General features: G+C 39.3%; 2 protein-coding genes across 5 annotated transcripts in view; both read right to left on the bottom strand.

The window, feature by feature from the left end:
• Nucleotides 1–27,233, bottom strand: part of LOC128696308 (synaptic vesicle glycoprotein 2C-like) — a 494,702-nt gene that overhangs the window by 222,532 nt on the left and 244,937 nt on the right. For all 4 annotated transcript variants that reach the window (XR_011392006.1, XM_070084944.1, XM_070084946.1 and 1 more), the window contains exons 5-6: nucleotides 24,783–24,904; nucleotides 16,150–16,255 (exon numbers count right to left, since the gene is read on the bottom strand). Coding sequence is in view for 3 of the 4 variants with exons in the window: in XM_070084944.1 (XP_069941045.1) it covers nucleotides 16,150–16,255; nucleotides 24,783–24,904 (228 nt within the window). In the remaining variant the exon portion in view is untranslated. The remainder of the gene's footprint in view (nucleotides 1–16,149; nucleotides 16,256–24,782; nucleotides 24,905–27,233) is intronic.
• The window catches only part of LOC138852687 (uncharacterized), a 335,885-nt gene that overhangs the window by 222,532 nt on the left and 86,120 nt on the right, over nucleotides 1–27,233 (bottom strand). The gene's annotated exons all lie outside the window — the stretch shown is intronic.

Raw genomic sequence — 27,233 nt, 5'->3', positions numbered from 1 at the left:
AAGTTTACAGAGAGTGACCCAGATAGATATTTTTCTTTTTTTGAGAAGACTGTTTTGTAGCAAGGATGGCCCAAACAGAAGTGGGCTACCCTAGTTCGCACACAACTTGTGGGTAAAGGATTCCAGAGAGTAGAGACTCTGGAAGGGGACGATTTTTCTGACTATAATAAAATTAAGGAGGAAGTATTGCTCGCATACCAAATGATACCTGAGAAATATAGACAAAAGTTCAGAAATCAAAAATTTCGGGATGGGCAGACCTTAACTGAGTTTGGGAATGAGAAACTGTTTCTTTTTAAGAAATGGGTTTATTCAAAAGGAGTGAACAGAGATTATGACAAATTAGTAGATCTGATGGTACATGATGAACTGTACAATACAATCCCTGTTGACCTTAGAGAATATTTGGAGGACAAAAACCCGAATAATCTTTCAGAGGCACTGGATTTAGGCGACAGATTCTTGGCTCGCAGGAAGCTGGTAAGTAAAAACAGTCATGCTCCTTCTGAAAATTTCCTCACTCGTTCTAAGCCTTATTCCAATTCCTATGGTCATAAAGGTAAGTGGGACAAGAATTTTTCAGGGCCAAACAAAGGCTGAGGCTCCCTCTAAAATAGAAGGAAAAGGTAAGTCAGCTGGAGCTCAAAGTTTACCTAGATCATCAGATAATGTTTCAGGTCCTCGGGTAAACAGTACCAGTCCTACATCAAATGGTAAAAATGCCTTTAAGAGTTATGCCTGTTACTACTGTAACAAAACTGGACACACACAAAAGTTCTGCTGGTCAAGACGGCGAGATCAGGAAAGGGAGGAACCATCCCAGGGGACCCTAACTGCAGAGATACATCCAGTTGCCTGCATTAGATCTTCAAAGCAAGGTGAGGAGGAACCTTTGGATCTAGACCCCAGAATGTGTGTATTTTCTAGTAGGTCCACAGTTGGTTTGCAAAAGGATGTAGGCAGAGTTGAGAACATACTGTCCTTGAGAGATGGATGTAGCACCTACTCCTTGCTATGTGCTGAAGTGCTGCCAGTGTCCAAGGATACCAATACTGGGGTAGATATATTATTGAAGGGTATTACAGGTTCAACCATAAGGACACCTGTGCACAAATTGTGGGTAGCATCTGCATACCAAGTTGGCTATCTCCCTGTAGGTATTTCAGATGAAATTCCCTTCAAAGGGGTCAACCTCTTATCAGGGAATAATGTTATGGGCCTGTTAGACAGTGAGGAACAACTAGTTTGGGGACAACCAAGTCCCAAAGGTTGGGAGGAGAAGGCTTGGGAAACCCTTCCAGACCTTCTCCCTGATGGTTCCACCATGAGAAGTATGGCTCATCCTCACACTACCAATAGTCTTCGTGATATTTCTCATGAGGATGGTGAGGGCTTAAGTCTGGAAACTCTGTTTTCTGATGTTGAACTGCAGTCAACTGAAGAAAAGGATGTTCCAGCCAAAGCTGAGCATAATTGGAGAATGGATCAGTAGTGTGAGAGAGGCTGCACCTACTATAATGCAATTAATTTCTGCACAGGAAAATGTCACTCTTAAACTGATCAGAGCCTAAGCTGTTGCTGAGGCTCTGATCATTTCAGGGAGGAAACTCTTACAAAGAAGTCGCCTCTGTTTGCAGTACCGATGGAAGGAGAACAAGGGTTTTGTCACCAGATGGTGATGTCCAAAGTTTCCAGGCATTTCTTCTGGTCTCAGCTGTGTGAGACTCTCAGAGAGTATATTAAGACCTATCATGTCTTTCAATTTATAGGGAAACCTAGTCAAAGCATTAAACCTGTCCCCCTTCAGTCTATTTCAGCACCAGGTGAACCCTTCAGCAAGCTGGTAGTAGATGTACTTGGCCCACTCCCAAGGACCAGAATGGGAAATAATTATTTACTAACGATTATCTGCTCCACTACCAGGTATCCAGAAGCAATCCCTCTATACAAGATAACAGCTTGAGTGGTCTTAAGGCCTTTGATGACACTCTTTTCCCATGTTGGTTTTCCTCGGGAGGTACAAACAGATCAAGAGTCTAACTTTACCTCAAAATTATTTAGGAATGTGCTAAAGGGGTTAGATATACAACCTAAATTTTCAACTGCCTATCACCCTCAGTCTCAGGGAGTAGTAGAGAGATTTCATCAAAATTTTAAGACAATGATGCGAGCTTATTGTATGAATATCACTAGTGATTAGCATGAGGGGATCCCCTCTCTCTTGTTTGCCGTGCGGGAAAGCACCCAAGAATCTCTCAGTTTCAGCCCTTTCGAGCTCGTCTATGGTCATCCAGTGAGGGGGCCACTGACTATTCTCAAGGAGCATTGGCTGGGCGGTAAAAATGAGGCTTCCCCGCCAGAAGATGTTCTCTTTTTCAGGAAACGATTGGATCAGGCGAGACGGATAACAGCAGACAACCTCAAAGCTAGTCAGAGGGCCATGAAGCAGCGGTACGACCAAAGGGCAGCTCCTCGCTCCTTCAGTGTTGGAGAGGAAGTGTTAGCTTTGGAGCCAGTTCCGGGACATGCCTTGGCTGCACGATTTGATGGACCCTTTGTCATCACAGGCAGGTCTGGGCCCAATTATGTAATTAAGACGCCTGGCTGTCGCAAATCAGAAAGGACTGTGCACATTAACAGGTTGAAAAAATACCATTCTAGGGTGGGAGTTGCCACCATCCAAGTCGAGTGTGACAATACTGAAAAACTTCCTGTAACAACAGAAGTAAGGCTGTGCAAGTCAGCTATCTTGTGTGCAGTATTAAAAAAATCTGGGACCACTCAGTACCTTGTGGGAGCATCAGTTCAGTCAAGTGCCAGCTACAGCAAACAGTGAGGCAAACACCAGGGATTTACTTATGCCATGTCCTATTAACCCTTTGACTGTTTCGGCTGTATATATACGTCTTACGAGCCAATGTTTCCGACATATTAATACACGTAAATTCTAGCGGCTTCAAATCAAGTGGGAGAAAGTTGGTAGGCCTACACATAAGAGAATGGGCCTGCATGATGGGTGGCAGCACTATGAAAAAAATCGGGGACTCATTGGTGCATTGTGGGAACGCCATCTTAGTGGTCCTTGCTCACGATGCCTTGTGGTAAGAAGTACCTTACTCCTCGCTGAACTGGAGGCCTTCTGTTCCCAGGTGATAGTTCTAACAGTGATGGAATTGCCAGTGATATTGAATTCCATGGTTTTCAGGAGGGTGTGACCAAAAGCAGTGCCCAGGTAAATGTAATTAGTGATGAAAACATAGATGACCCACAGCCTTCCACCTCTGGTGCTGGGCTGTCTCATTCACGTTCATCTGTACCAGGATGAAAAAGGAAACTATTTCCAACTGTATAGGACTCGGATGTGAGCAGTGAAAGTGATAGTGATAGTGATTTCCAAGTTATTGAAAGCAGCTTGAGTTGCGACAGTGAGGGGTAACATTCTCCAGTGAAGCGGCAGTATGTACGATGCGGCATGCATTCTGGAAGTGTGCCATATGCCATTCCAAGGAAAAGGAGTAAACCTCGAAGTACATCCCATGGCCCTACACCATGAACTGAGAGTGAAGATGACGATGATATAGTTACAATGGGGATGCGTAATGTGCATGAGGCAGCAGGTGTAGGTGGTGGTGTTGGTGGTAGCATGAGTCATGTGGCACCAGCAGCAGGCCACATTGCTACCCACGCTGCTAACTCAGCATAGCCACAGCCAGCCTCAACCACCTCCACACTCCCACAACTTGTACAACCACAACCTCTACAACCATGACCACCTTTCAATATCCAGTACATACCCACCAGACGACAACATCTGGGACTGGCAGGAAGGTGCCAATTTTGTTCCCAATCCCCATGACTTTGATGAAACACAAAGTGGAATAAGGCCATTGTGCACACTTGGGAACAATGCCACTGAATTGGAATGTTTTCAGTTATTCTTCGATGAACCCATGATGGAAATTATTGTCAGGGAAAGCAACACATACTACGAGTACACCATGACAAACACAATTCTTTCACCAAGATCACACCTACACCAGTGGAAGGATACAACTGTGGCAAAGATGTACCTACTCTTTGCCACGATAATGCTTATGCCACACATGTATAAGCACACTATCACCACATACTGGTCAACGGAATGCCTGATTTCAACCCCAGGTTTTAGTGATATTATACCAGTGAATCGATTTTTGCTACTGTTACATATGCTACACTTCTCAGACAAAACAAGGCCTGACAGAAACGACAGGTTATATAAGATCAGGAATGTGTTCATGTATCTGAAACAAAATTGCTGTATGTATTTTTATCCCTTGAGGAAGCTTGTTACTGATGAGTCTTTGATTTTGTTTGAAGGCAGGCTGTCATTCAAGTAGTATATACCAAGCAAGAGGAAACACTTTTGTATAAAGTTATTTGTACTGTGTGATTGCAAAAGTGGACTGGTTTTGGATATAATTGTGTACACTAGCAGTAATACATTGAGAGATACAGGAAGTTATTGGGTATCTCTGGTGATGTGGTTAGAACAATGATGGAACCATATCTTGGTAAGGGGCATATATTATATACTGATAACTGGTACACAAGCCCCTTACTCAGTGATTTATTGTAAGTGAACATGACAGATGTGTGTGGCACAATGCATGGAAATCGTAAGCATAAGCCTTGGCTCGACGCAGGCACTCGTAGAGGTGAGGTGCAGGCATTTGCTGCCAATGACATCATGGCATTTTGGCGGCATGACAAACATGATGTCACACTGTTGACATCAGTTCATCGAAATGAAATGTTAGACAGTGGCATGCAGAATACAGAGACCAATGAACCCATTCTAAAACCTGCAGCTGTGATAGACTATAACCTCAATATGCGCTTAGTGGACAAATGTGACATGCAGATTGGGTTTGCTGATTGTGTTCACAAAAGTTATAAGTGGTACATAAAACTTTTTTTCCATTTTCTTGACATTTCCATGCTGAATGCTTATGAAATATACAAGTTGAAAACCAACAACAAACCAAAATATTATGAATTTTGTTTGTCAGTCATCAGACAAATAGTATTCAAGTACCAAGGAACAACACCTACAATAGACCAGCGCCCACAAAATTACCAACACATGCCCTCTTGTCTGAGGCCTGGTGATTACTACCCCACACAACTGCCTCCTACTACATTCAAGAAAAGTGCTCAGAAGAGGTGTTTTGTCTGTGCACATACCACAAAATGCCCACAGAAATGCAGAGACACTTGTTTTATGTGTGAGGAGAGTAAAATTCCACTGTACATAACACCGTGTTTCACAGACTTCCACAAGCTGCAGCAGTTCTAAAAAAGTGCTCAGTGACTGTACAATTGTATATACAGTGGACCCTCAATTAAAGGCATTAATCCCTTCCAGAGAGCTTGTCTTTAACCAATTTGGATGTTATCCGAATTAATTTTCCCCATAAGAAATAATGGAAATCCAATTCATTCATTTCAGAGAGCCAAAAGTATTAACAAAAACTATTTTTTTTAAAGATTAAATAGAGATATATATACAGAAAACAATGACAAATAAATATAAAGCACTAATAAAATGGATAAATGAACATTTAACATCACACTTACCTTTATTGACTCTTGTTGGTGTATGCAAGACACGTAGAAGGCAAGAGGAAGGTAGGAGGCAAGAGGAAGGCGAGTTTATTGTGCTTCAATATATCGCTAATATCATCTCTACAGCTTATTTATCTATCACAATTTATACATTTATTGTTTTTTATATTATTAACACACTGTTCGATTCCCACCAAGGCAGGGTGGCCCGAAAAAGAAAAACTTTCACCATCATTCACTCCATCACTGTTTGCCAGAAAGGTGCTTTACACTACAGTTTTTAAACTGCAACATTAACACCCCTCCTTCAGAGTGCAGGCACTGTACTTCCCATCTCCAGGACTCAAGTCCGGCCTGCCGGTTTCCCTGAATCCCTTCATAAATGTTACTTTGCTCACACTCCAACAGTACGTCAAGTATTAAAAGCCATTTGTCTCCATTCACTCCTATCAAACACGCTCATGCATGCCTGCTGGAAGTCCAAGCCCCTTGCACACAAAACTTCCTTTACCCCCTCCCTCCAACCTTTCCTAGGCTGACCCCTACCCTGCCTTCCTTCCACTACAGACTGATACAGTCTTGAAGTTATTCTGTTTCGCTCCATGCTCTCTCTACATGTCCCAACCACCTCAACAACCCTTCCTCAGCCCTCTGGACAACAGTTTTGGTAATCCCGCACCTCCTCCTAACTTCCAAACTACGAATTCTCTGCATTATATTCACACCACACATTGCATTCAAACATGACATCTCCACTGCCTCCAGCCTTCTCCTTGCTGCAACATTCATCACCCATGCTTCACACCCATATTAGTGTGTTGGTAAAACTATACTCTCATACATTCCCCTCTTTGCCTCCAAGGACAAAGTTCTTTGTCTCCACAGACTCCTAAGTGCACCGCTCACCCTTTTCCCCTCATCAATTCTATGATTCACCTCATCTTTCATAGACCCATCCGCTGACACGTCCACTCTCAAATATCTGAATACATTCACCTCCTCCATACTCTCTCCCTCCAATCTGATATCCAATCTTTCATCACCTAATCTTTTTGTTATCCTCATAACCTTACTCTTTCCTGTATTCACTTTTAATTTTCTTCTTTTGCATACCCTACCAAATTCATCCGCTAACCTCTGCAACTTCTCTTCAGAATCTCCCAAGAGCACAGTGTCATCAGCATATAATATAACATAATAAACAATGTTAATAACATAGAAACATGATATACACTCTAAAATTAATAAAATATGTCATAATGTATGTGAGGAGTAAGTGGTGGAAGTGTTGTTGTTGGGTTTATAAGGGCCACTGAGAGAAGCCATAAATAGTGGTGGTGGTGGTGAGGCACCAGCAGAACCCACCACCACTGTTCACACTTAACCCCTTGACTGTTGCGGTCGTATATATACATCATAGGAGATACTGTGTTTGACGTATCTATATGCATAAATTCTAGCGGCTTCAAATCAAGCAGGAGAAAGCTGGTAAGCCCACATGTGAGAGAATGGGTCTAAGAGAATGGGTCTGGGTGGTCAGTGTGCACACCATAGAAAAAATCTGGATGCCCGCATGGCATTGTGGGAACACCGGCAAATTAGCCTTGTTCACTGTGCCTGGCAGCAAGGAAGCTCTCACTCCCCACTCACTCTCCGGGCGAATTCTGACTCTCCTCTTCACAACTTACAGTTCTAAGACTGATGGAAGTGGAGATGAAGACGAATTCTATGGTTTCGAACCATATGGTACCATTGTGCCATATGGTACAATGGTACCATATGGTACAATGGTGCCATGTCATACAATGGTATATGGTACAATGGTATCGTATGGTAGAGTGGTACCATATGGTACAATGTACCATATAGTACATTGTACCATATAGTACATTATACCATATGGTACAGGGTACAGGGACCCTAATGGAAATAAGCCTGTCTGACTTTTTTGGGTTATCCTAGGTTCTCCAAACATATGCTGCTAAGTATGATATTCTATGTAACTTTATTTGTATATAACTAAATAAACTTACTTATGATGCCACATGCACTTTAGTAAATTTATTCAGGTGTACAGAAATACAATCACATAGATTATCATACATAGCAGCATATGTATAAAATCCTAGGGTAACTATGGAAATAAGTCAGGGTGACTTATTTCCATAGTTATCCCTGTATCTGTACCATATGGTGTCCTGTACTGTATGGTACTCTGTACCATATGGTACCCTGTGCCATATGGTACTGTGCCATATGGTACCCTGTACCATATGGTACCCTGCACCATATGTTATCCTGTACTGCATGGTACCCTATACCATATAGTACAATGTACCATATGGTACCCTGTAACATATGATACCATGTACCATATGGTCAATAGGTGTTGGTGGCATGAGACACCAGCCAAGACTGAGTGAGTGGCGAAGCAAGCTAGCTACTGACTCTCCAGTTTCCGAGACAAAGTGCTTTGTCATCCACCTCAAGGAACGCGTCAAGTTCCAGTACACTTGTAAATGTATAATAGAACATTACTAATATATAACAATTTTGCATATTTCTGTTGTAAACAACTAATGTAAACAAAATGTAAACAAGTTTTGTAAGCAATATAATGATAAACAAATTAGTGCAGTTATTGTGATGAATACAATGAGTGTACACTTATACAATATACATTATACTGGTCTCACAGGCCACAAATGTTATTAGAAAAAGAAAAAATTAGAAAAGAAAAGAAAAAAGTATAAAAAACGTAAAATAAAAAAGCGGGATTTTGCGGAAGTCACTGATGTTGCCGCCACCCGGTCATTTTGGGTCAACTTCCTGCCGGTGTATCTCGGTAAGTACTGACCAGAAAAAAAAATTTTTTGTCTTCTTACCTTCACAAAAATATACTCTTTAATTCTGTAAGAAAAAAAAATTTTTTTTTTTCAAAATTTCTTGGACACTGGAGCACCACTTCAGATTTTGGCCTTGGACCCTGAAGGGGTTAAAATGTAAATATTTCTTATTTATAAATTAAAATGTAAATATTTCTTATTTATAAGTTAAAATGTAAATATTTCTTATTTATAAATTAAAATGTAAATATTTCTTATTTATAAGTTAAAATGTAAATATTTCTTATTTATAAATTACATACATTGTTTAGGTGTGATGGTGGTGCTAGCAAAATCCTCCACCGCCACCAACATGGCTTCTCTCAGTGGCAGCCCTTAAACCCAACAACAACACTTTCACCATTTACTCCTCTCATACATTATGATATATTTTATTCATTCTAGAGTATATATCATGTTTCTGCGTTATTAACCCTTAAACGGTCCAAACAGATCGACATTCAAATTCGTAGTGCTACAAAAGTAGATCTACTTTTTTTTACATATTTTCAAATATAACAAAAAAAAATGTAGATAAGTTTTTTTACACGTTTTCACATGTAAAACAAAAAAAAAATCTACATTGTTTACATACTTTCAAATGTTGAAAAAACGTATATATACGTTTGGACCATTTAAGGGTTAATATTGTTTATAATGTCATATTAGATGAATTGTGATAGATAAATAAGCCATAGAGATGATATTAGCATCATATTGAAGCATAATAAACTTGCCTTCCTCTTGCCTCGTACGTGTGTATCATACACCAACAAGTCAAGACAATAAAAATAAGTCAGTAAAGGAAAGCTACAAATTGTAATTATCAGAACATAAAAATTATATAAATTAAAAAAATGAGAAAAAAAGGTAGAGCAGCAAGACTTCTGCAAGTGGCAATACTCCTTGTTGCCGTCAAGTGAGAATGCAGTACCAACTTTGCGGTCTTATATCTCGATAAGTACTGACCCTAAAACTTTTTATTTATCCTATATCATGTAGAAAAATGCTCCCTTTATTTTAATAAGAAAAAACTATTTTTTTTCTCTCAAAATGTTCAGAGCACTGGGGGAGAGAACGTAGATCTACATTTGGACAGTTAAGGGGTTAAACTTAAATTCTTTGAACTATGTTTCAATGAACCTCTTGATGCAAATTATAGTTAGGGAAACCATTAAATACTACCATCGCCTACCACTGCGGTGTCTTTTCTGACCTAGCACGGGTCTGTAGGCCCGGTGCAGTGCTCCTCCCTTATACAGTGGACCCCCGCATACCGTCGGCATCACATAACGTTTAATCCGCATACCGCTCGCTTTTATCGCAAAAATTTTGCCTCGCATACCGCTCAAAAACCCGCTCACCGCTGTTCGTCCGAGACGCGTCCAATGTGCGCCCTTAGCCAGCCTCACATGTGCCGCCGGTGGCATTGTTTACCAGCCAGCCTCCGCGGTAACATCCAAGCATACAATCGGAACATTTCGTATTATTACAGTGTTTTTGGTGATTTTATCTGCAAAATAAGTGACCATGGGCCCCAAGAAAGCTTCTAGTGCCAACCCTACAGCAATAAGGGTGAGAATTACTATAGAGATGAAGAAAAAGATCATTGATAAGTATGAAAGTGGAGTGCGTGTCTCCGAGCTGGCCAGGTTGTATAATAAACCCCAATCAACTATCGCTACTATTGGTGGTACAGCTCCTGCTGCTGCTGTACCACCGTCAGCTGCTGCTGCTGCTGCTGCACTGTCAGCTGCTGCTGCTGCTGTAGCACCGTCAGCTGCTGCTGCTGTTGTACCACCGTCAGCTGCTGCTGCTGTAGTACCGTCTGCTGCTGCTGTAGTACTGTCTGCTGCTGCTGTAGCATCGTCTGCTGCTGCTGTAGCACTGTCAGCTGCTGCTGCTGCTGCTGTACCACCATCAGCTGCTGCTGCTGCTGCTGTACCACTGTCAGCTGCTGCTGTAGTACCGTCTGCTGCTGCTGTAGCATCGTCTGCTGCTGCTGTAGCACTGTCAGCTGCTGCTGCTGCTGTAGCACTGTCAGCTGCTGCTGCTGCTGCTGTAGCACCGTTGTTGGTGTGGCTTATTGAGAATACCAAGAAACAATTAACCCCAGAGGATTTGCCACCCAGGATAACCCAAAAAAGTCAGTGTCATCGAAGACTGTCTAACTTATTTCCATTGGGGTCCTTAATCTTGTCTCCCAGGATGCAACCCACACCAGTCGACTAACACCCAGGTGAACAGGGAAAAATGCCTGGAACTAGTGCTCATATTGGTGAATTTAAAGCCAGCAAAGGTTGGTTTGAGAGATTTAAGAATCGTAGTGGCATACACAGTGTGATAAGGCCTGTTCTGGAAGAAAATGCCAAACAGGACCTACAGTACTCAGGAGGAAAAGGCACTCCCAGGACACAGTGTCTCATCAGTCATTGCTGCATCTTCAATAAAGGTAAGTGTCATTTATTCTTCATTTAGTAGAGTAGTACATGCACAATATATATTGTGCATGTACTACTCTACTATTGTGCATGTATCCTTCTCTTTGTGTGTAGGAAAATGTATATTTCATGTGGTAAAAATTTTTTTTCATACTTTTGGGTGTCTTGCACGGATTAATTTGATTTCCATTATTTCTTATGGGGAAAATTCATTCGCATACCGATCATTTCGCATAACAATGAGCCCTCTTGCACGGATTAAAGTCACTATGCGGGGGTCCACTGTATTCTTGTGTCGGACACCAGTTAAGAGTGGGAGGGAGAGAAGTGGGGACTGTGGGGTGTACCCATGTGAAAACAAAGTGACTGCAGTTGAGCCATGCACACTTGTTTATCACAATCACATTGATGCAATGCATCCATGCAGTAGATCCTATACTGATATACAGGAGGGCCTAGTTTGTATACCACTTGGGTTCTTGACCCCTCATGGTAAGAGAAAATTGCTGGCAGGTGAAAAAGAATGGTGTTTCTATTATCAAGTGCATCTGAAATGCTTGATGTGTTTACACCATCATATATTAAGTGTTCAATATAGCTGGGCACAAAAAGCAGATAAAAAAGTAAAATTAATACAGTACATACAATCCTTACCTTAAAATATGGTGCTGGTCACCCTTCCCTTACACAACTGTTGTACAAAAATGGTAGAAAAGCGGTAAAAGCAATGAACATAATGAACAACGGCTCAATTCAAAGCCAATGAAAATGCAGAACACTAAAAAGTGGTGTTGTACATGAATGGCCCTCCTGTATTCAGTTTTCTCTCAGTTAAACCCTAATTTTGCAAATGGAGGGAAGCAGGCAGGTGGTCTCTCAGGATAAGAACATGTACACTCATAGACTTGTATGTATCACAAAATATGAGAATAACAACTAAACTAAACTATTGCACACTTTACATACAGAAGAAAATGTATTGATATTATATTCAGTTTCTTCTCATTTATACCTTGATATACAAATGAAGGTAAGCAGAGGATATGCAAAACTTGAAGTCACTTTGAATACATTTATAAACATTACAGTATTTGTAGTAACCTTACAGTTTAGTGCTGATGATTCAGAGGATATAAAAACACTTCTTGTACAAACATTAAAATTTTAGAAGAGTACTGCAGTAGGCTTACAGCCCCATGCTAGGCAGGGCTAACTCATACCCAACCACTTTCACTCATGCACTAGTCCAAACTATTTTTAAAGCTACCCAAAGTTTGGCAATAATTTAATCCCATCTGTGAGGCCTCAAAATATAATCCCCCTCCATCCTATCTTATGATTATTTGAGAGATAGTATACCTATGTCTTATGGCTGAGAGAGGCCTATGATTATCTATACTATCTCTGATAAATCACAAATAGCTTACACTCTGGTAGAGATCCCATTTTTTCCAATTTTTATGCAAAACACCAGGACACTCACTAAAATATAGCTACTAGACCCATCACTCCATAAGAAAAGCTGGATAATTTATAATTAAAACAATGAGAACAGCCAAGTAACAAAATTCTTCATACAGAATATGGAGTCTATGGAGACAAAGAACATTATCCATGGAAGCAAAGAGGAGAATGTATGAGAGTACAGTATAGTTATATGGGTGTGAGGCATGGGTGGTTAATGTTGCAACAAGGAGAAGGTTGGAGGCAGCGAAGATGTCGTGTCTGAGGGCAATGTGTGATGTGAACATAATGCAATGAATTCATAGTTTTGGAGATTAAGAGAAGGTGCAGGGTTACTAAAAGTATTATCCAGAGCGTTCAAGAGGGGTTGTTGAGGTGGTTTTGATATTTAGAGAGGATAGAAGGAAATAAATTGACTTGGAGAGCATTCAAATTTGTAGTGGAAGGAAGGTGGGGTATGGCACACGGAATAGGAGAAATTTTTTCCTGGGTAGAGACATGTTTGACAAATAGGCAGCAGACAGTTTGCATTAATGGGGAGAAATCAGAATGTGGGCACATCCCAAGCAGTGTTCCACATTGGTCAGTGTTGGGCCCCTTGTTCACAATCTACATAAATGACATAGATGAGGGAATAAATAGCGACACAAGGAAATTTGCTGATGACACTAAAATAGGCCATCCAGTTCATTCTAATGAGGACATTAGAGCACTCCAGGATGATATGAATAGACTAATGCTGTGGTCAGAGAAATTTAATACAGACAAATGCAGAGCTCTAAATTTTGGACAGGAAAATAACCATGCCACATATAAACTAAATAAAGTAGATCTTTATTTATTTATTTATGCCTTTGCAAATAGTACATATTACGGATTGCGAAAAGGATTTAGGAATTCTGGTTAGCAGTAATCTGAAACCAACACAACAGTGCATAAGCGTTTGCAATAAAGCAAGAAGTATAAATAATATAAGTCCTCAGGTTCTTCTTCAACTCTATATAGCTTTGGTTAGGCCTCATTTAGATTATGCTGCACAGTTTTGGTCACCATATTACAGAATGGGTATAAATGCACTGGAGGATGACAAATCTGATCCCATGTATCAGAAATCTTCCCTAGGAAGATAGACTGAGGGCCCTGAATCTGCACTCTCTAGAAAGGTGTAGAATTAAGGGGGATATGACTGAGGTGTTTAAATGGGAAAATAGGAATTAACCCTTTGGGGGTCAACAGGTCCTCTCCAAAACTTGTTCTCAGGTCGGCCAAATTTCAAAAAAAATATTTTTTCTTAAGAAAAGATAGAGAATCTTTTCCCGATCAAAATGACACCAAAAGTATGAAATTTGATGGAAAACTTGCGGAATTATGCTCTCGTGAAGTTAGCGGTCTCAACGATGTTTACGCATCGGCGATTTTGCCCACTTTGAGCCCTATTTTCAGCCAATTCCAGTGTACTAGTCGACAAAAGTCATAACTACTTCGCTAAAGCTCCATTTTTTATATCGAATGACTACAAGAAACCATCCATTTACCGATTTCAACTATCCAATAAAGTGGTCAGAATTTAGCAATTTTGCCAATTTCACACAAATTTCAAAAGATGCCAATTTCCGAATAGGGTCCAGAATAAACAAGAAAGACATTCTTGGCACTAAAATAACAAGTTCTCTGTTCGTTAGTCACATCCCCGGGCCCCTCTTATATTTCTTTGGATTTCCACTTTGAATTTTTATTCTTACAAAAAAATAAAATTTACTGTTATGCAGACTACTGTATTAGTGTAGAAATTATATAAATAATATCAGCGCACTTGTGAAAGAATATCAGACTCACCAGTTGATGTGTATTGGACGCTTGGCATGATTTGCTTACTTTTGAACTTTGGTAAAAATCGAGCATTTCTGCTAATTTGAGCTCAATTTCAAGGTACTTTTCATTGTAAAACCAGTCAAAATCATCTCAATTTCTGTAATATGTCTTCCATTCTATAAAATGAGACCAAGAAAACTAGAATACAACAATAAATACCATACAAAAATACAGCGCAAAGTCGCTGTACCTCCTCCCATGGGAGACTTAAGTCTCGAGACACTCCCCAGATAGGGAGCCAAGGCCGGGTCACCACTACTTGGAAAAGACCCGGGCCGGGAGAATACAGGCGAATAAAAAAAAAAAAAAAAAAACAGCTTTCTCTCACTAGATTTGAGGGCGCTAGAATTTAGGCATACTAGTATGTCAAAAACCCTGGGTCGTAAGACGTACTAGTAAGTCCAAAACCCCCAAAGGGTTAATAAAGGGGATGTAAATGGCATGCTAAAAATGTCTAACATAGACAGGACTCACAGCAATGGTTTTAAATTGAAAAAATTCAGATTCAGGAAGGATATAGGAAAGCACTGGTTTGGTAATAGAGTTGTGGATGAGCGGAACACACTCCCGAGTACTGTCATAGAATCTAAGACGTTGTGTAGTTTTAAAAATACGTTGGATAAATACATGAGTGGGTGTGGGTGGGTGTGAGGTAGACCTGACTAGCTTGTGGCACAAAGTCAGATGCCGTGCTCCTTCCTTAAGTGATGTGTCTGATCTCGCTATGTCAAGGCATTGGCTTAAGCCAATGGGGGAATTGGACCTTCCTCACATAGGCCAGTAGGCCTGTTGCAGTGTTCCTTCTTTCTTATGTTCTTATGTAAGTGTATGTCGGCATGTTAGATAGGAGTGGAGACAAAGGGTTTTTATGATTTGACATGCTGTTGGAGTGTAAGCCAAGTAACATTTATGAAAGGGTTAAGGAAAATCAGTTAGCCAGACTTGAGTTCTGGAGGTGGGGATATGTGGAGTCCTGGAGGTGGAGATATACATGTATTGCAGTTTTTTACACTGTAATGTACGTGCATCTCTGGCAAGACAGTGATGGAGTCAATGATGATGAAAGTGTTTCTTCTTTTCTGGGTCACCCTGCTTTGGTGGAAAACAGCCAATGTGTTAATAAAAAAAATTAAAAATATGGTGGGAGACTGGGAGAAAACTCTGAAAAAAAAAAAATAAAACCAGGACTGTCCTGGTAAAACTGAGATGAATGAGACCCCCTACACTTTGGATGACATTTTTATCCATTCTGGACCAATATCAATTCACAACTGCACTGTGAATGGTTCTAGCTATGGCATTGTGACTTATTTTGTTTTGTGACTTTTGTCTCTGAAAATATATTGCATGTTAATTTTCTCACTTTATTTACTATCTCAAGGTATTGCAACAATTCATCGACATAATTATTTTGTAACCTGTTACACAGGTTTGAATAGAAGAAAAAGCAAGATGGTTGAGGAACAAACTGACATTAGCATTGAAGACAAGATATAAGTAGCAAAATATCTTTATTATGACAATGAATTGCTTTATTGAGAGCTTTTTCAAGCCTTGAAAATTATTTGTCCTGCTACTTGTGAGATATTGAGCTTCAGCAAAGAATAAGGGCCAAAGTCATAGAATGGAAAAACAGGCATGAGGCATGTCAGAGCTATAAAGCTCATATTCCCGTACTTTATTATGGGGCTCTGGATATAACTTATGGATGCAGAATACAATATTTACACATTCCCACAAGCAGAAAAAACATTAAGGATTTTGGCTTTAGTGCTGCTTATTATTTTCTGTTGCTCAACGCTTCATATGTTTTTGTCCTGTACGATGTAAAATGATAAACATAGATAACTAAATATTACTCAATCAGTTATCATTCTTACATGAGTGAAGGGAGAGCACACAGGGTGAGGAAGATTCGCCATGAGTTGTAAGAGAAACTTGGTGTCACAAAGCCGATGTCAAATGGAATGATGGCCAGAGCAAAAACTGAAATAAACATGCATATACAATAATGAATATGATGTTATATATTAATAGGCATGAAGATAAAAAGAATACTATATATGTAAATAACATATACATCTACCATCCGACTTACGACCTGCTCGACTTACGACCACTCGACTTACGACCGTGTTTTTTATGCCAAATTTCAGGGAAATAAACAACTATTTGTGTTGTACACAGTGTTTATCCTAAACCTTACAGTATAAAATACAGTGGACCCCCGCTTAACGATCACCTCCCAATGCGACCAATTATGTAAGTGTATTTATGTAAGTGCGTTTGTACGCGTATGTTTGGGGGTCTGAAATGGACTAATCTACTTCACAATATTCCTTATGGGAACAAATTCGGTCAGTACTGGCACCTGAACATACTTCTGGAATGAAAAAATATCGTTAACCGGGGGTCCACTGTACAGTACTAACAACATAAAAAGTAAAGTAAAACATGAAATACCAAAATAAAACAATAAAATAAAGTCATTACAAAAATGTTTTGTTGATATTCAGTAGTAAAGTTTGACTTACGACCATTTCGACTTATGACCGGTTTCTCGGAACTGAACTCGGTTGTAAGTCGGATGGTAGGTGTACTTAGGTAATCATTACAAACAAATGAAAGCCTAATTTATGCATTTAAAAGGTCAATGCAGTCCTGACAATTGTTTGTAAGTCGAGTGACTAGAACTAGGAATCAATTGTCAACAAAACACACCTTTTAACTGTACAGGTTGGCCATCACTAATCTGGCATCATTGAGACCTGTAGTGTGCCGGATTAGTGAGTTTGCCAGATTATAGAGTGGTTAAGTTAGAATACACTTAATTAACCTATCTTCCTCATTTTCATCACTGCTTTCTCCTCCACTGGCATACTGCTGTGGATTTACAACTAGGAATTTTTATTGACCTAAGAAAAGCTTTTGACACAGTAGACCACGACATCCTACTCCACAAACTTGACCATTACGGTATAAGAGGCCATGCGCTTGCTTATTTCAAATCTTACCTTACTAATAGCCCTTTGAGGGTCGACAGGCCCTCTCCGAAACTCGTTCTCAGGGTCGGCCAAATTTCAAAAAAAAAAAAAATTATTTTTTCTTATGAAAAAATAGAGTTTTTTTTTCTAAACATTATAGGATAAACAAAAAAAATTTACCATCAATACTTACGGAGATATGGATGCATGAAGTTTGCAGAAAATGAGCCGCGTATGGCAACAGCGGCGACTGCCGCTCACCCGGTAAACTTTAGTTTACTTGTATTTGAAGGTTTGTTGCTTTTTTCACTATTTTATTTTTTCACATAACTTATGTGGCCTGTGAGACCAAAGTAAGGTGCAATGTACATATATACACTCGTTGTATACAACACAATAAGCACACAAACATAATTATCAATATATTGTTTACAAAACTTGTTTACAAAAACAAACAATACAAAACATTGTTTATTATTATTGTTCTATAATATATATACCAATATACAGTTACTGAACATATTCCTATTAGTTCTGCAGCTTGTGGAACTCTGAAACATGGTGTCATACACAATGGTGTTTTATCTTTCTCCCTCATTCTATCTCTTTCAATCTGTCTCTCTCTTTCTATCTGTCTGTCTATCTCTGTCTCACAGGTACACATAAATACAAGTATACATAGTATAAATTACCTAGGATAACCCAAGAAATCCAGACAAAGTGCTATACTCTGCTTGAAGATGTGAGTAAAAGTGATGACACAGTCTTGTGGCTCTCTGAGACAGAGAGCTAGACGGATAGACAGATAGACAGGGAGCTTGACAGACATACAAATAGACAGACAGAAATGTTAGTGTACCAGTACCAGTGTACTAGTGTTCCACCCTCCTCCTCTTCTTCCTCTTCCTCCTCTTCCCCCTACTCTTCCTCCTCTTCCCCCTACTCTTCCTCATACTCTTCCTCTTCCTCCTCTTCCTCTTCCTCCTACTCTTCCTCTTCCTCCTCCTCCTCTTCCTCCTCCTCCTCTTCTTCCTCTTCCTCCTACTCTTCCTCCTCCTCCTCTTCTTCCTCTTCCTCCTCTTCCCCCTAATCTTCCTCCTACTATTCCTCTTCCTCCTACTCTTCCTCTTCCTCCTACTCTTCCTCTTCCTTCTCCTCCTCTTCCTCCTCCTCCTCTTCTTCCTCTCCCCCCTACTCTTCCTCCTTCTCCTTCTCGTCCATAGTGTAAATTACAAGGAGTCGGCAGCTGTCAAAGTGACATATTGGCTCATTACTCTTTCCCCCTCCGGCCTGTCAAAACAATGGGGTAGGATGCTGCTTCCCCTCCTCCATTCTATCTAATTATCTTTCTCCCTCATTCTATCTGTCTGTCTATCTCTGTCTCACAGGTACACATAAATACAAGTATACATAGTATAAATTACCTAGGATAACCCAAGAAACCCAGACAAAGTGCTATACTCTGCTTGAAGATGTGAGTAAAAGTGATGACGCAGTCTTGTGGCTCTCTGAGACAGAGAGCTAGATGGATAGACAGGGAGCTTGACAGACAGGCAAATAGACAGACAGAAATGTTAGTATACCAGCAAAAACAAAGGGAGGGCGATGTTCATCTCATCTTTTGGCATCAGCTCTACCCTCATTTACCCTCATCAAACGTCAGCACTTATCAGATGTTATCTCCCCTTATCTTGTTACTGTCATGGGTGAACATTTATTATTACATATTATTATTATTACCTATTATTATTATTATGTATTATTATTATTATGTATTATTATTATTATGTATTATTATTATGTATTATTGTTATCATTACGTATTCTTCTTCTTCTTCCTCCTCCTCCTCCTCCTCTTCTTCCTCCTCCTCCTCCTCCTCCTCTTCTTCCTCCTCCTCCTCCTCTTTGTCTTCCTCCTCCTCCTCTTCTTCTTCCTCCTCCTCCTCCTCCTCCTCCTCCTCTGCCTCCTCCTCCTCTTGCCTCCTCCTCCTCTTGCCTCCTCCTCCTCTGCCTCCTCCTCCTCTGCCTCCTCCTCCTCCTCCATTCTTGGAACAAGTTTGAAGAGCTTGTAGTTCATAATCACTATCATTATCATCACCAATGCTCACATCTGAGTCTGGGATTTTGGAAAATAGGAGTTTCCTCTTTGATTCTGGTACAACTGAACCACGGCCCAGCACCAGAGGTGGAAGGCTGTGGGTTGTCTGGGTTTTCCTCACTATTACCCATATTATGGTCATTAGTTTCGGTCAAAACCTCACCAGAACCTTGAAACTCATCTTCACTGTCACTTCCATCTGTATTAGAACTGTCACTGGGGAACAAAAGTGTCCCAATTCGCCGAGGAGTGAGGAACTTCTTACCGCAGGGCACGGTGGAAATTGTGTACTATGATGGCATTCCCACAATGCACCACTGGGTCCCAGATTTTTTACCTACTGCGCACACCCACCACACAGACCCATTCTCTCACATCTAGGCTTATCAGCCTTTTCCTGCGAGATTTGAGGCCGCTAGAATTTATGCGTACTAGTACGTCAAAAACCCCTATGCGTAAGACGTACTAGTACGACAAAAACCCTCAAAGGGATAGGTATCAGTATGTTACCATTAAAGACACAGCATCAACAACACGGCCACTTGATACTGGAGTTCCGCAGGGAAGTGTCCTTGGTCCCCTGGTCTTCCTCATATACATCAATGATCTTCCAAACGTATCCCAACACCTGAAACCCATTCTCTTTGCTGACGACACGACTTATGTCATCTCTCACCCTAATCTTGCCACCCTCAACACCATTGTTAACGAGGAGCTGATCAAAATATCGACTTGGATGACAGCCAATAAACTTACGCTTAACACTGACAAAACCTACTACAGTGGACCCCCGGTTAACGATATTTTTTCACTCCAGAAGTATGTTCAGGTGCCAGTACTGACCGAATTTGTTCCCATAAGAAATATTGTGAAGTAGATTAGTCCATTTCAGACCCCCAAACATACACGTACAAACGCACTTACTTAAATACACTTACATAATTGGTCGCATTCGGAGGTAATCGTTATGCGGGGGTCCACTGTATATTATGTTTGGTAGCAGAGCAGGAGATGCACAAATTAACATTAAGATCGACAACACTCTAATTACCAGACATAATGAGGGCAAATTCCTAGGCCTATACCTTGACAACAACCTGAATTTCAGCACCCATATCCAACACATAACCAAAAAAGTATCCAAAACAGTTCGGATCCTCTCCAAGATACGATACTACGTGCTGCAAAATGCCCTTCTCACACTATACCACTCACTTATTTATCCATACCTCACCTATGCTATTTGTGCTTGGGGATCAACTGCAGCAACACACCTAAAGCCAATAATAACCCAACAAAAAGCTGCAGTAAGAATAATCACTAAATCCCATCCCTGGCAACACACCCCCCCACTCTTCATAGATCTAAACTTACTCCCTGTTCAGTACATCCACACTTACTACTGTGCAGTCTACATCTACAGGACCTTAAACTCCAATATCAACCTTGACCTAAAACGCTTTCTTGATAGTTGTGACAGAACCCACAGGCATAACACCAGACACAAACATCTCTATGACATTCCCCATGTCCGACTAAACCTTTACAAAAATTCAATGTATGTCAAAGGCCCTAAAATCTGGAACACCCTACCTGAGAACTCTAGAACTGCAGACACATTCATCACCTTCAAAACTACCATTAGAAAACATCTTATCTCCCTGATAAACCCCATCAACTAACTACACGAATACCACCTGGTGGTTCACACTTACACTCACTCACCCATTTGACCATAAACAGAAATATTAATCTCAATCTTAAAATAATGAATCCTATGATACTCCAATACTGAAACTATGTACTGTGCCAAAACAAAAGCATTCACATTGTTAAACTCACAAACTAGTATTTAGTCACTTAGCCATAATACCAACTTACCTCATAATTTGTAATATTTTAAAATAAAGAATTAAACTAAGTCTGCCCGAAATGCCTAGCCATGCTAGGCGTTCTAGTGGTACACTCTGTAATCATTATTTAACTACATGTAAACCACACAACAACCAAATTCTGTAAATTCAACATTGTAATCTTTATAGAGAATAAACTTTGAATTTGAATTTGAATTTGAATCTGTACAATTTCTGAGTCAGTATAATAATAATAATAATAATACATGTAATAATAATAATAATAATAATAATAATAATAATAATAATAATAATAATAATAATAATAATAATAACATTTTATTAGGACATGATACATAGTTATACAAGGTAATATAGTAGTTGGGTGTACATGTTGAAAGCCCCTTTTATGCAGAGCATTACGGGCAGGCTTAAAATTAACTTAAAACTATCTAAGCTATAATAAGCTAAGGTATTACCTGGAGAGAGTTCCGAGGGTCAACGCTCCCGCGGTAGAGGCACAGTGTGAACTAATATGTAATTGCAGCATTAGCTGTGAGTGGCTCACAGCACATGTGAAGCACTATCACTGGCTCATTGAACGGTTATAACGGCCACTCTTCAGAGTATAGTTTACTGCTGTAGAATGAATTTTATGTTTTTATCATTTTTTTAATATCAATTAAAAACAATTAACCCTTTCAGGGTTTCCAACGTACTAGTATGGCTTACGCACCAGGGTAATTGACGTACTAGAACGCCTAAATTCTAGCACCTTCAAATTTAGCGAGAGAAAGCTGGTAGGCCTACATATGCAAGAATGGGTCTTTTTGGTTAGTGCACAGTATAAAAAAAATCCTGCAGCACACAGTGCGTAATGAGAAAAAAAAAACTTTGTGTTTTTGGTTAAAAACAGCGACTTTGCACTGTATTTTCGTATGGTATTTATGGTTGTATTCTAGTTTTCCTGGTCTCATTTTACAGAATGGATGACGTATTACAGAAATTGAGATGATTTTGATTGGTTTCACAATGAAAAGTACCTTGAAATTGAGCTCAACGTAGCAGAAATCTTCGATTTTTGCCAAAGTTCAAAAGTAAACAAAACATGCCAAGCGTCCAATACATGTCAACTGGTGAGTCTAATATTCTTTCACAAGAGCGATGAAATTATTTATACCATTTCTACACTAATGCAGTAGTCTGCATAAGAGCAAATCTTCTATTTTTTGTGAGAATAAAAATTCAAAGCGGAAAGCAAAAGAAATGTAAGAGGGGCCTGGGAACTTGACTAATGAACAGAGGAAATGTTATTTTAGTGCTACGAATGTCTGTCTCACTGGACCCTATTTGGAAATTGGCATCTTTTGAAATTTGTGTGATATTGGCAAAACTGCTAATTTCTGACCGCTTTATTGGATAGTTGAAATTGGTAAATGGGTGATTTCTTATACTCATTCGATAGAAAAAATGGAGTTCTAGCAAAATAGTTATGATTTTTGTCAACTAATACACTGGAATTGGCTGAAAATAGGGCTCAAAGTGGGCGAAATCGCCAATGCGTAAACATTGTCGAGACCACTAACTTCACAAGAGCATAATTCCATAAGTTTTCCATCAAATTTCAAACTTTTCATGTCATTATGATCAGGAAAAAATCCTCTATCTTGTCATGAGAAAAAATAATTTTTTTTTTTCCGAAAAATTTTCGACCCTGAGAACGAGTTTAGCCCTTTCAGGGTTGACAGGCCCTCCCCCAGACTTGTTCTCAGGGTTGCCAAATTTAAAAAAAAAAAAAAATATTGTTTTTTCTTATGAAAAGATAGAGAATCTTTTCCCGATCATAATGACACCAAAAGTATGAATTTTGATGGAAAACTTATGGAATTATGCTCTAGCAAAGTTAGCGGTCTCGACAATGTTCACGCATCGGCGATTTCGCCCACTTTGAGCTCTATTTTCGGCCAATTCCAGTGTACTAGTTGACAAAAATCATAACTATTTCGCTAGAACTCCATATTTTCTATCGAATGAGTACAAGAAACCACCCATTTACTCATCTCAACTATCCAATAAAGTGGTCAGAATTTAGCAATTTTGCCAATTTCACACAAATTTCAAAAGATGCCAATTTCCAAATAGGGTCCAGAATAAACAAGAAAGACATTCATGGCACTAAAATAACATTTCCTCTGTTCATTAGTCACGTCCCTACGCCCCTCTTACATTCTTTTGCTTTCCACTTTGAATTTTTACTCTCACAAAAAATAGAAGACTTACAGTTATGCAGACTACTGCATTAGTGTAGAAATGGTATAAATAATATCAGCGCACTTGTGGAAGAATATTATACTCACCAGTTGACATGTATTGGACGCATAGCATGATTTGTTTACTTTTGAACTTTGGCAAAAATCGAAGATTTCTGCTACTTTGAGCTCAATTTCAAGGTATTTTTCACTGTACAACCAATCAAAATCATCTCAATTTCTGTAATATGTCTTCCATTCTATAAAATGAGACCAGGAAAACTAGAATACAACAATAAATACCATACGAAAATACAGTGCAAAGTCGTTGTTTTTAACCAAAAACACAAAGTTTTTTTTTTCTCATTACGCACTGTGTGCTGCAGGATTTTTTTTATACTGCGCACACTGACCACATAGACCCATTCTTTCATATGTAGGCCTACCAGCTTTCTCTCACTAGATTTGAGGGCGCTAGAATTTAGGAGTACTAGTACGTCAAAAACCCTGGTGCGTCAGCCGTACTAGCATGTCGGAAACCCTGAAAGGGTTAGGAGAGGGCCTCTCGACCATGAAAGGGTTAAAAACTGAATTCAATGTTATAACGAATCAACGTCATTCGGGGTTGTGTTATGCAGGGTCTGGGTGTACTTATTTTTTTTTTATCATGCAAGCAATATATTCAAACCCAATCACAAATATCTATTTCTTACACAATTTGTAATTTTAGGTGATAATAGCCACACAAATACATTTATGAGAGAAAGACTGCATGTGGTTTATTGTTGAGAGGACCAATCAATGCTAGCATTCAGCCTTGTTGTTCCTGCAATATTCTGTTTATAAAGAACATAAGTCACACTTATGTTTACTATGTGAATGTTATGTGAAATTATGTTTTACAAAAAATTCACAACTTTGTGAAGAAGGTGAGTGTTTTCAACAGTGTGGACTAATTCCTGTATAATTATTATGTGGTTGGTTTGGATTAGGTTTGAATGAATCTAAGGCTAATTGGGTTGAGTTGGGTAAGAACCTAACCTAACGAAATCTAACCTAACAGAATGAGACGTAACCAAACCTTAAAGAGAAAAATAACAATTTGCTTTCCCCCCCCCCCCCCCCAAAAAAAAATGATTACTGCAGTCCACTAAATATTATACACTAATCCACTTAATAATATACACTATCTGCTATAAATTATCTGCAACTCTACAGAGGAGCTTAAGTAAAAATAATGACCTAATGTATAATATCTTACTTAGCCAACAACTGAATCCAAGAGGAATTAGAAGCAGTAATACAATGTTAATGCCAGCATGTACCCACCTGCAACAAGAACATTTCCAACCATCCAGAAGGAAGCTATGATACACAGTGCACCTCCTCTTCTGTCAGCAGGCTGAAATTCACTGATGTATGCCCACACTAATGGGATGCTTCCACCAACTCTGAGCAGCAAGACATAACATATACTCAGTATTTTCTTTTTTTAACACTTCGGCTGTCCCGCACTGAGGCAGGTGACCCAACAGACACTTTCCCTGTCACTCAAATACTCTTGCCAGAAGGGCACCAACATCACAGCTCAGATGATCCTCCAAGCTGCAACATCCACACCCCTTCTATACATGAATGTATTTAGACTAAATTGTTTCACCATGAACCTTAGCAAGTTTCATTTGGAAAAAAGATACAAATTGTACTTGTCATTGGTAGAAGATAAAAAAAAAAAAATTATGTTAACCAGAAATCCCCTTCCCCACAAATATAAATGCAGTAATGTTAACCGGTAATCCCCTTCCTCAAATATATAAATGACAAAAAAATTGACTGAAAATGAAAATGAAATTAACAAGAAAAAGCTTGTAATAGTTATAAATGGAAATAGATATAAATAGGTACAAGCTATCTGCTAAACCAATGATTATGCAGAGCATTTTGGGTAAATGATAAAACTAAAGAAAAATAAAATACAAGTAAATTACATTCACTTGTAAGACGAAGAATGAGGGGAGACATAATCGAAGTGTATAAGTGGAAGATGAGTATTAATAAAGGGGATATAAATAAGGTCTTGAGGATAACTCTCAAAGAGAGAACCCACAATAATGTATTCAAATTAGACAAATTTAGATTAAGAAAGGATATAGGAAAGTAATGGTTTGGAAATAGGGTAGGTGATGGGTGAAACAGTTTGCCTAGTAGGGTTATTGAGGCTAAAACCTTGGGTAGTTTCAAATATAGGTTGGATAAATACATAAGTGAGAGGGGTTGGATTTGAGTGGGACTTGCACATATGAGTTAACAGAATTATCAAAGCTTATTGCATGGGTAGAATTGAAAATTGGGTTGGGCAAATATTCTGTTAGTGGGATGGATTGTGAAGGACCTGTCTAGTATGGGCCAACAGGCCTGCTGCAGTGTTCCTCCTTTCTTATGTTCTTATGAACTTGTGAGTTATATACAGTGATACATGTGTATTAAATACTAAGCACTGCTTATGTACTTTCAAAACAATGACAAAACGAAAGCTTCAGTAAAAAGAGAACAAAGATCAGGAAAAAGTGTCGCACCTGAAGAACAAGACTGATATGGACATAATGTGAGAGAAGAATTAACAAAAAATTAGGAGAAAATTTTTTCGTATTATATACATTTCATAGTTATGTATCTTTTTCTACTAGAAACATATAATATTCCCTGAAAGACACATGGTGCAGAGTAATATTTATCATAGACTGTTTTGTTCTTTGTAAAGTTTTATTAACTCTTTCAGGGTCCAGAGGCCAAATCTCAAAGTGTGCTCCAGGGTCCAAGAATTTCTGAAAAAAAAATTATTTTTTTCTTAGAGAATTAAATATAATAATTTTCTGTAGGTAATAAAACAAAACAAAAAATTCCGATCAGTAATTACCGAGAAACAGAGGTGTGAAGTTGACCCTCAATGACCTGGTGGCAGCAACATCCGTGACTTCCGTAAAGTCGCAGTATTTTATTTTACATTTTTGTTACTTTTTTCTTATCTTTTCTAATATTTTTTTCCAGAAACTTTTGTGGCCTGTGAGACCAATATACAGTGGAACCTCAAAAATCGAACGTATCACATATCGAACGTTTCGAAAATAGGACCATTTTTTCGGACAAACTGTGTCCCTATTATCGAACGCGCCCCTATTGTCGGACCGCCAGGTACGAGACCTGTCTGCTGGCCCGCTCTGTCCACGTCCCTGCACAGGCGCCGCGAGCAGTCTAGCTTTGTTTATGCTTGAGTGAACACTAACCTGCGCTCTCATTCACGCATTTTACGATTATTTCGTTGTGTTTAGTGCTTGTGGGACTGTGAAATAAGCTGCCATGGGCCCAAAGAAACTTGCTAGTGGTACCCCTGTGGTAAAGAAAGTGAGAAACACCATAGATGTGAAAAAGGAAATAATACAGAAGTATGAGAGTGGTGTGAGACTTATTGAGCTTGCCAGGATGTATGGGAAAAACAAGTCGACCATCGGTTCTATCCTGTCAAAGAAAGAACAAATCAAGGAAGCTGATGTTGCGAAAGGTGTTAATATAGGGAGTGGATGAGGTGCCTTCTTCAAAGATTAAGGAGATTTGTGCCAAGTGGAATGATGTCCAAATGTTTGTGCAGAAGTACCACCTTAAGCAAGCTGAAACAAGCCATCTTTGCAACAAGTTCAGTGACAGAACCATGTCCCATTTTAGGGAAATGTTAAAGAGGCACCAGAAACAGAGGACTGTGGACAGTTATTTTGTGAGACAGGG

This window comes from Cherax quadricarinatus, chromosome 14, assembly GCF_038502225.1.
Source record: "Cherax quadricarinatus isolate ZL_2023a chromosome 14, ASM3850222v1, whole genome shotgun sequence".
NCBI lineage: Eukaryota > Metazoa > Arthropoda > Malacostraca > Decapoda > Parastacidae > Cherax > Cherax quadricarinatus.
Note: the sequence above shows the minus strand (reverse complement) of the source record. Positions and strands in the feature narration are given on the sequence as shown.